The 10,749-nt window shown below is 47.1% G+C and overlaps 1 protein-coding gene across 1 annotated transcript; it reads right to left on the bottom strand.

Annotated features, from left to right (window-relative positions):
* Positions 1-5,524: 5,524 nt before the first annotated feature.
* Positions 5,525-10,510, bottom strand: LOC136538458 (fe(2+) transport protein 1-like). Its single transcript, XM_066530428.1, has 2 exons — positions 9,743-10,510; positions 5,525-6,386 (listed from the first exon to the last, which is right to left on the bottom strand). Exons 1-2 carry the CDS (start codon positions 10,439-10,441, stop codon positions 5,931-5,933), a joined length of 1,155 nt encoding a protein of 384 aa, XP_066386525.1. The 5' UTR covers positions 10,442-10,510; the 3' UTR covers positions 5,525-5,930.
* Between the last annotated feature and the right edge of the window lie 239 nt (positions 10,511-10,749).

Here is a 10,749-nt window from a genome sequence, read left to right as displayed (position 1 = left end):
TTCTCTTGGATAGTCTTAATGACACTATTTTAGACTATTCTCAAATAATTGTGTCTACTAAGATATGTGCACTACTACAAACTAGCTGTATTGTTGTACACAGTTCGTGTCATATCGGATATTCGGATGCTAATTAGGAGGACTAAACATGAGCTAATTATAAAACTAATTGCATAGGAGTAGACTAATTAGTGAGACAAATCTATTAAACCCAATTAATTCAAGATTAACACATGTTTACCGTAGCACCACATTGTCAAATTATGGACTAATTAGGCTCAATAGATTTGTCTCGCAAATTGGCCTCCATCTATGCAATTAGTTTTATAATTAGTCTATGTCTGATACTCCTAATTAGTGTCTAAATATCTGATGTGATGGGGACTAAAGTTTAATTAGGTGGGGGTATCTGTCGACGAAATATGGTCGGCAGTCTACCTAGGGGTATGCCCAAGGTAGTAGATTATCGGCAGACAGGTGCGCAAGCTACGAACGAGATGGTGACGCAAGACAGACATGAGGTTTTATCCAGGTTCAGCCGCCGTGAAGGTGTAATACCTATGTCCTGCGTCTGATTGTATTGCTGTATGTCAATGAGATCTGATAGATCGTATCTGCTAGGGGACCCCTACCTCTCCTTATATACTCTAGAGGAGGTAGGGTTACAAGTAAAGTAGCCTATTTGGTACTATACAATGTCTTGCGGTGCACGTCGAGCAGCGCCGTGCACGCCTTAACCTTGCGGGCAGGCCACCCCTGATGGTATGGCCCATGACTTGTCTTGTAGATACCGGGGGCCATACCCTCACAGCTAGTCCCCGAGCCTGACAGTAGGTGACGTAGTTGCATGGTGCCAGGGTCAGAAAGTATAAGACCAGCCGAGCAGGCAGCCAGTCCCTGGGCGTAGCCTCGAGATGAGAAACAAGCACATTCACCGCAAGGTGAAGTGTACCCACTTAGTCCTCGAGCCTGCTGGAAGATGAAGAATGAATCTTGTAGCAGGGTCATAGAAAAAGAAGTCTGAAAGCTTTGCCGACGTCGTCCGACATGCGTAGTATCAAGACCCTAGACGTGCTATCCCAGGATCAGCACCCTGATCCGAACAGCATGGAGCAGCTTGATAGCGCACCGATGAGACATAGCAAGATCCGAGCAGCAAGGGAGTCCCCGGCGTCGCTGGCTGATGTCCGAGCACCGAGGAGCAAGGAGTTCCCGAACGTCACCGACGATGACTGAGCATCGAGGAGTCCCCAACTGGTAGGCGGCGATGACCGAGCATCGAGGAGTGAAGAGTCCCCGGCGTCACTGGCGATGACCGAGCACCGAGGAGCGAGGAGTCCCCAGCATAGGCGGTGACGACCGAGCACCAAGGAGCGAGGAGTCCTCGGCGTCGCTAGCGATGACCGAGCGCCGAGGAGCGAGGAGTCCTCGGCGTCGCTGGCGATGACCGAGCACCGAGGAGCAAGGAGTCCCTGGTGTCGCTGGCGATGTCCGAGCACCAAGGAGCGAGGAGTCCCCGGCGTCACTAGCGATGACCGAGCACCGAGGAGCGAGGAGTCCCTGGCGTCACTGGCGATGACCGAGCACCGAGGAGCGAGGAGTCCCCGGTGTCGCTGGTGATGATCGAGCACCGAGGAGTGAGGAATCCCCAGCGTCGCTGGCGATGACCGAGCACCGAGGAGCGAGGAATCCCCGGCGTTGCTGGCGATGACCGAGCACCGAGGAGTGAGGAGTCCCTGGCGTCGCTGGCGATGTCCGAGCACCGAGGAGCGAGGAGTCCTCGACGTCGCTGGCGATGTCCAAGCACCAAGGAGTCCCCAGCGTCGCTGGCGATGGCCGAGCACCGAGGAGCGAGGAGTCCCCGGCATCGCTGGCGATGACCGAGCACCGAGGAGCGAGGAGTCCCCGGCATCGCTGGTGATCTCCGAGCACCGAGGAGCGAGAAGTCCCCGGCGTCGCTGGCGATGTCTGAGCACCGAAGAGTCCCCGGCATGGCTGGCGATGACCAAGCACCGAGGAGCGAGGAGTACCCGGTGTAGGTGGCGAGGTCCGAGCACCGAGGAGTCCCCGGCGTAGGCGGCGATGTCCGAGCACCGAGGAGTCCTCGGTGTAGGCGGCGAGGTCCGAGCACCGAGGAGTCCCCAGCATAGGCGGCGAGGTCCGAGCACCGACGTAACTAATGACGTCCGTGCGGTGAAGTGTGACCACTTAGTCCTCGAGCACAAAGAAATCTGAGGGCTGAGGAGTAACCGACGTAACTGGCGATGAAGCACGAGCGACGAACATCCCGGTCGACTGGCCGGTGGCGAAGTGAACATTAAGTAGAAGCGACCGGCGAACAGTCCAATCAACTGGTCGGCGACGGAATCCATGAACCAAGCGGTCCGACCAGTTGATCGGTGGAGAAGTCCGAGCACCAGGTGGTCCGATCACCTAGACGATTATCCTACAATACAAACATGTAGAACGGGTAGTACATGATGTACAAATAAATAAACTCTAGAGAAAAATTAGCAATGGTGATGAAACGGCGTATGCAGTTCGGCGATCAGTTGGTGTGAAAATATATTTATGTTTAATATAAACCGCTCGAACAGTTAGTGTGTAGTTGAGTCTCCAGCCCTAGCTAGCCCATAGTCCATAACGTTGAGCGCGGAGCCCATGCACGTGTAGGAGGAACAGACATCGCTAAGGAGCCGCTGCCGACCACCCATAACGCAGAGGGCAGACGCTCGTGCACGTGTAGGGAGGAGCTGGAGACAGGGCCGTCTCTGGAGGCGTCTAAGCATCAACATGACTGTTCGAGGGTTCGCCTTAGACTTAGCTGTATGTCATCTTTAAGATGGTATACATGAAAGAAAAATGTTTGGAGAGCGAACATAGAGAAAACAGCTCGGAGAAACATTATGGTAATATACGAAGATTGGAGAATATTTAGAAAAATATTAAAGTGTCACTTAGCTTTAGATGGAACGTCTGGTCGGCGGCGTATGGCATTATCTGGTCGGCGTTGATGAAGTTGCCTGGAGCTCGAGCTTTCCGAACTGTCATCATGACGGCAATCGTGGTTGTCACGGCGACGTTCTTCGCGGCGATCATCATTGCGACGCGGCAGGTGATTGGAGTAAGTAGTCTAGACGACGTCGTCCTTATATTAGTGACCGGCCTTAGGAGATTCGGGGAGATCATTGACTGGTCGGAGAAACGATGCTGTATGGCGGAGTAGATGGGGCATGACCACGAGATCCGTACCGAGTCGTGCAGGACGACTGGCCCGAGCTGGTCGGGTAGATCTATTGTGGGTTGTGGTTACCTGCTCGGGAGGTTGATTTTGAATCGAATCTACCAGAGCTAGGGTTTCAGCAAGCTTGGTGCCGACCTGATCGATGGAGTCGAGCAGGTCGGTGTTGTCGATCTGCCTCCCTTTGTAGCGAGGAAGCGAACGACGGGTTGTCGGCATGGCTGAAGACAATGCTGGTGTGGCCGGAGCCAGATCTAACGTGGTTGGAGCCATAGCTGATGCTGGTGAAGCAGTGGTCGACGCAGATTGGATCTGCGCCTCCTCCGTGGTCATGGCGATGAAGTTGTCGGAGCCAGTGGTCCCGGTGATCTGGTCGATGGTGAACGTGAGGCCGTTCGGCGTAGCCATGGAACCGGGGATGATGACCATCTTGTTTGTCTGGGGAGCAGTACGCACACCCCCTACCTGGCGCGCCACTGTCGACGAAATATGGTCGGCAGTCTACCTAGGGGTATGCCCAAGGTAGTAGATTATCGGCAGACAGGTGCGCAAGCTACGAACGAGATGGTGACGCAAGACAGACACGAGGTTTTATCCAGGTTCGGCCGCCGTGAAGGCGTAATACCTACGTCCTGCGTCTGATTGTATTGTTGTATGTCAATGAGATCTGATAGATCGTATCTGCTAGGGGACCCATACCTCTCCTTATATACTCTGGAGGAGGTAGGGTTACAAGTAAAGTAGCCTATTTGGTACTATACAATGTCTTGCGGTGCACGCCGAGCAGCGCCGTGCACGCCTTAACCTTGCGGGCCAGGCCACCCCTGATGGTGCAGGCCCATGACTTGTCTTGTAGATACCGGGGGCCATACCCCCATAGTATCCAACACCCCCGTATGAGCCAAAAGAGGGGGATGCGACTACAAAGAAGTGATAAATGAATTTACCAAAATAAATACCATTAGCATGGCCAAAGATTATCAAAAGATGCAAAATACATCACTTGACTTCCAAGTCTTGAACATCCTTACAATCCCACATGAAAAAACAAACAAACAAATGGTCTATGATTCATTTTTTATTTTTCAATGAAAAACGATCAAACAAAATTAAATACAATTTATCATCAGTTAACCTATCACTAGAAAATACTAGTAAAGGAATATTGTCTCCGTCCTAAAAAGAACATAATCCTAGGTTTGTAGTAAGTCGTCAAACTTTCTTAATTTTAACTAGGTAATTTATATAAAATGATATCAATATTTATATCTCCAAATAAGTTTAAGAATCAAGAGCATAATATAATATAAAATCCAAAACAGAAAATGGAATGTCATAACATACACCATAGTGGCACCTTCAACTCCAAGTTCTCTGATTTACGTAAATAATAGACTGATAGAGAACACTAGATATAAACCTAAGTGCACGTCTTACTAGTTCTTTTAGTTTACCTAATATAGAATGAAATAGATCTCTAGAATAAGTATTTTTAGTGACCTAACTTACCGCTTCTCCTCTTGGATGGGCCTCAAGATCCGTATCAAAGTGAATAGTGAACAATGACCCCTCTGAAGTTTATCTAATCAATGTAGAATCAAGGGAGCTTATGCCAAGGAACTTGGGCTATAGTTGGGCTGATTGGTGATTGGGCCATTAGCCATTTAGCCCACCATTAATTAAACTAAATATATGGTGCGTGTTCGGGGCAGGCGTCGTACACTTGAACCGACAATGTTGTGTACGCGTGTGGCTCCTTTGGCGAATACAAGTACTACCCTAGGTCCCAAATTACATTATTTTAGCTTTTGTATAAATCTATAAGTAGTTTTTACTATGCACATAAATGTGCACAATAGCTTTTCTAGGTATATAGCTTCTGCTACGTACCTAGGTATATAATATGTCTAGATACATAATAAAAGTTATCTACAAAAACCTAAAACGGCATATAAATTGAAATAGAAGTAGTATGTACTCTCTCCATCCCAAAATAAGTGACGGTTTTACTTCATCTTGTTTGACCGTTCGTCTTATTCCAATTTTTTGTATAAATATTATCTATTTTACTATGACTTATTTTATCATTAGAGATACTTTAATAATAATTTATTTATTTATTAATTTACACATATTTTTTGAATAAGACAAACAGTCAAACAAGATATCTGAAAGTAAAAAAAAAACACCACTTATTTTGGAACGGATGAAGTATTTAGTAGGCAAATATATATGGGGAGGATGTTATGCTACAAAGGGAGAGAAGGCCAAGATACACTTATTGTTCATATAAAGGCAAAACGAAGAAAAATCTGCGTCAAAACCCCTTTCTTGACCGACCGGCCACACACGATTTAGCGGGAATATTGGATGTTGTGATTCTGTGAAGCAACAAGATACAAAGGATAATACTCCTAACAACAGAATGTACATCATGACTTCATGAGTAGCGCGCTACAGCGTACTACTTGCATGGTAGCTTGGACGTTGCACAATCATGACAACAACACTAATACACTGTCTGCTCTACCTAGCTTATTAGAGCCTGATGATCGAGGCGGAAGCACGGAGCAAACCAAGCGCGCGAAATGATACAACAGCTAGCTATATATAGGTACTGGTACATGCAGCGATGCAGATACATACGGCAGTGTTGGTGTGTCACGTACGTGTACGTCGTCGGCTCAGCTCACGCCCACTTGGCCATGATGGACATGCCGCCGGCGCCGAGGAGGACGGCGAGGAAGGAGAGGAGCTGGAGCCTGACCCTGCCCTGCAGCTTGGGCCCCATGAAGTCGGCGGCCAGGAGCTCCACCAGCGCCATGTAGTGCAGCAGCCCCGCCGAGGCCGCGTTCAGCAGCCCGACGACGATCAGCGCCGTGGGGCTGTTCTCCCTGTACACCTTGGTGAGCGCCAGCCCCAGCGCGATCCCGAACGGCGTCGTCGTGGAGAAGAAGAACACCAGCCCGGCCTTCATCTTGGCGCCGTACTCCGCCTGCAGGATGCAGCCGCCGAGGCCCATGCCCTCGAAGAGCTGGTGGAAGCACATCGCCGCCACCAGCGGCCGGATGGTGCACACGTTCTGCGACGCGCCCATGCCCAGCCCGATCACCACCGAGTGCACGATGATGCCCATCTCCAGGACCTGCGTGCATGCGTGCATCAGGGACTGTCAGTTTTTTTGCTCAAGACCGTACGAAACTGCGATATTTGACATCGAAATTTCTCCAACTGATGGCCATATATACCCCTTCCATACTAAAAAAATAAATCGTTTTGAACAAACCTAGGAATATAAATCATAAATAACTTTAAGTTGTTGAGTTTGAAAATATGAAAACCATATGTATAGATTTGTCTTGAAAAATACTTTCACAAAAATTTACATATATCACTTTTTTATAAATATCTTTATAAAAATAAGTAGTCAAAGTTATGCTTTGAAAACCGTATCGTTGTCCAAAACGACTTCAATTTTTAGTATGGAGGGAGTACCTTGCACTTCCTCCATCCCAAATTATAAAACGTTTGACTTTTTTTTATCACAAATTTGACCACTTGTCTTATTCAAAAAATTTATAAAAACATAGTCAAATCTAAGTTGTTTTTAAGAACTTTTATTAATAAAGCAAGCCACGACAAAAGAAGTCATATTTTGCACAAATTTTTGAATATGACGAGTGGTCAAACTTGGTGTCAAAAAAGTCAAACGTCTTATAATTTATGACGGAGGAAGTAATAATTATAATAATGGATGTTATATATTAGTGCTATCGTCTAACATGAAAAATAAATGCGGGCCCGGCGGACCTGGTCACGACTCACGAGTACTCAAGCTTTAGCTTACCACATGTCACATGGTTTCGCTAATAACCAGTCAAGCCAAGCAGCCAACTGCCTGGTGACATACAGCCTGTTCGGCTGGTGTTGATACGATCGTGGATTATTACTACTGGCTGGTTTGGTGTGAGAGAAAAACATTGTTCTTGCTGAAAATTTACGATAGTTTACGACCAAGCGAACAGACTGATATTTAAGATAAGTTAAACAACGTTATGACACACAGATTAGCTCTAATCAGGATCAGTTTGACGGAGCTTGAGCTCTAACAGATTTTATAGCTGGGCATTTCTAGCTCCAAAATTTCTTGGAGCTGAAGTTATAGACATACTAAAAGGTATATTCTGGATAAAATATAGGTTTAAATCCCTTAAATATATCATACACCTTAAATTCTTTGGGATTTCAGGGCTACAACTATATGCAAACAAGAGCTAGATATTCCCTCGGTCCCTAAAATAAGTGCACATCTCGAATTTCGAAAAGTTAGTCAATCTCAAGTTTGACCGAATATATACAAAAATATTCTGATATAGTACTCCCTCCGTTTCAAATTATAAGTCGTTTTGACTTTTTTGATAAATCGAATTTGCTTTGTATTTAGACATACACTGTGTCCAGATACATAGCAAATTCGATGTACTGATAAAGTCAAAGCGACTTATAATTTAGAACGGAGGGATCCGAGTATACGATACTAAATAAGCATCATTAGATAAATCACGTCCTATATTTTCATAGTAAACATATTTTGGTAAACAATTAATACAATTTTCTATAAATATAGTCAAACTTAAAATTAGTTGCCTCCTACAAACACGAGATGTGTACGGATGGAGTGAGTACTCCATACCAATGCAAAACATACTCTTGTCTCAGTAAACTATTAAGTCTTGATAACACACAATTTGGCACGTGTGAACGGTGTTTTTTATTTGTTTCGACAAAACAAATAGTCAAATACGCTACATCTGGCGTGTTCAGGTTTAAAAAATTTAACCGGCCTTATACATGTTAATACAAATTGTGAACTGACATCTAATCCCGGTTGAGAACTGGTTTTAGTCCCGGTTGGACTAAAGGTGGTGTTCTTTAGATCCTTCCAGCTTTAAAAAAAATAATGCCTCCCACCGCTGCGCCCTGTGAGATTCGAACCCAGGACCTCATGCACTGCCTCGCACGAAGCTTTCCACCCCACCTACACAACACATCTGACAATAGATGGGATGCTTTCCTTTTGAACTAACCCATCGGGGGACCTTTAGTCCCGGTTGGTATTACCAACCGGGACTAAAGGGTCCTTTAGTCCGGGTTGGTGTTACCAACCGGGACTAAAGGGTCATTACCAAACGGGACTAAAGGTTGGAGGACTTTTAGTCCCGGTTGGTGGCTCCAACCGGGAGTAAAGAAACATTTAGTCCCGGTTGGTATTACCAACCGGGACTAAAGGAACTTTTAGTCCTGGGGGCAAAAAATGCCGAGGCTAATGCCAAATTGGAACATCGTTCTAAAGTCTGTTCTCTAGTAGTGATGACAAAAAAAAAATGCTTTCTCACCAATTTAGATGTGAAATCTACCGGAGCATGTCCAGTATTTATTGTGCAAGTCGATCCAAAACAAATATGCCACAAAAACAGGCATACACAACTTTGCCCTTGAATTAACGTAACCTTCTCCCATTCCCTTCCATCTTCACACTTGCCACCATTAATGGCAATTGAGATGACAACACACCTCAAGCACGTCGATGTTTCACCCATCGATGGCAGAGAGACTAGAGAGAACGCTCCGGTCCTAGATTCAATTATGAATGTAGTTGATTGATTTGTGTTTTTTTAATCCTATGTCTAATTAATTACCATGGGCATGCATCATTAACTCAGTCCGGGCGTCGTCTTTAAATTCTTTTTAGTAGTGTTATATTGTGCTAGTCTGTTACTCTATTTTATTTCGGGTGTTAGATCGAGTTAATTGCTGCATTTCTGAGTGAGTTGTGTAAGTTATTTGGCCTTCTTGGTATGTTTCTTATAAACTCAGTTGCTTACCTTTTCCTTTTCTAATCATATTAGAGCAAAGCTTTTCCACTCTTTCGGGAAAAAAGGTAGGGTTTATGAGTCGATGTTTAGTTTGAATACCCTAATATAGCTTTATTAGCTGGATAAACTGTGATCACTAAACATGCCTTAAAATATATAGTTTCGTCGGCGTCACACTATAAAGTCATCGTTATTAGTCAAAAACAAATGTCATACGACTTTAATTTGCATGGATTTACCACTCGTACTGCCTTTTATTATATATTAAGTCAGCCCAAGTTATAAAAGTAGTATATACCATTTGTAGGACAAAGCTAGTACCATAGTTTGACTTATATGCTGGCCATTTTTCTTTTTTCATAGAAAAACATGTGGGGCAATATGTATCTTGCGTCAAGTACCTACTGCAGGACTGTTAAACCAATGGTGAAGACTTTGCTACACACACAGTGGTAATTAATTTAGACATGAACTAACGTGCGTACGGACACAGTCGCTTTTGAGAAGCGTTGTTTAAAAATGTCGCAGCTAACGATAGGCCAACGGAAAGTTTGTAGTCCGTACGGATCCGTACCTAGCACTTGTACTACTAGACTAGAGTGGGCAGAAGCAGCAGCACGAATACCTGAACGACAACGCGGTTCCGGCGGAGCTGCACCTTGCTGGCCTCCTCCTCGTCCTCGGGCTTGTCGGCGACGACCACGATGCCCCCGTGTCCATGGCCATGGCCGTGGCTGTGCCAGTGGTGCTCATCATGCGCCGGGCTCTCGTGGTCGGCGACGGCGGCGCCAGTGCGGCGGCCGGAGGTGTTGCCGCCGCCCTTCCTCCGGTTGTAGAAGGTGAGCATGAGCGAGTCCACCATGAGCGTGAACAGGGCGGCGAGCATGGCGACGAAGGTGGTGAAGGAGAAATCGGCCCAGGGCTTCCGGGGCAGGCACGGCGAGGTGAGGTTGCTGAAGGAGTCCGGGAGCACGTGCATGTAGCCCGTGGCGAGGATGACGCCCGACGCGAAGGCCTTGACGATGACGAAGAGGTTGCGGTCCGGGCGGAGCGCGGGGACGGAGCGGGAGAAGAGCGGCAGGCACACGCCGATGATGCTGGCGACGAGGATCGTCGGGATGGCGATCAGCTTCAGGCGCAGCGCCTTCGGGACGTTGCGGCACGCGCCGTCCACGGCGGGGTCGGTGCAGGTGTCGGCGGCCGTTGGGTCTGCTGGCGACGCCGGCTGCGCATTGGCTTGGTTGGGAGCGGCGGCGGCGGCGGCGGCGAGGAGGACGAGGACGGCGAGAGGGAGAAACGCACGTTGCTGGGTTTGCCACGACATCTTTGCTCTCAGCTTAGCTATGATCTAAGTATCCAGAGACGGGCGTGTGCTATCTTAGTCTTGGCTTTATGCCGTGTGCGGCTGTTGTAGTTAAGAGGGGTTGCAGTAGCATATATATAGGGCCTGGAAATTTGGAGCAACTTGGAAAGTACTAGTGGCCTTTCAGCACACGATGGGTTCTGCTCAAACACGCACACCACACGCACACGCACACGCACACGCTCACGCACACACGGTGGGTCACACTTGGGGTTGGGGCCGGGCCTCCCTCAAACAAAGGAATTTTATATAGAGGAGAAAAAGGAGGA

This window comes from Miscanthus floridulus, chromosome 2, assembly GCF_019320115.1.
Source record: "Miscanthus floridulus cultivar M001 chromosome 2, ASM1932011v1, whole genome shotgun sequence".
NCBI classification, from domain to species: domain Eukaryota; kingdom Viridiplantae; phylum Streptophyta; class Magnoliopsida; order Poales; family Poaceae; genus Miscanthus; species Miscanthus floridulus.
The sequence above is the reverse complement of the archived record's forward strand: the minus strand, read 5'-3'. Positions and strand labels throughout refer to the sequence as shown.

Coding starts and splice junctions, on each gene's coding strand:
- LOC136538458 (XM_066530428.1), bottom strand. CDS start 10,441: ATGTCGTGGCAAACCCAGCAACGTGCGTTTCTCCCTCTCGCCGTCCTC. Junction 6,387..9,742: donor GGAACCGCGTTGTCGTTCAG/GTATTCGTGCTG, acceptor GCATGCACGCAG/GTCCTGGAGATGGGCATCAT.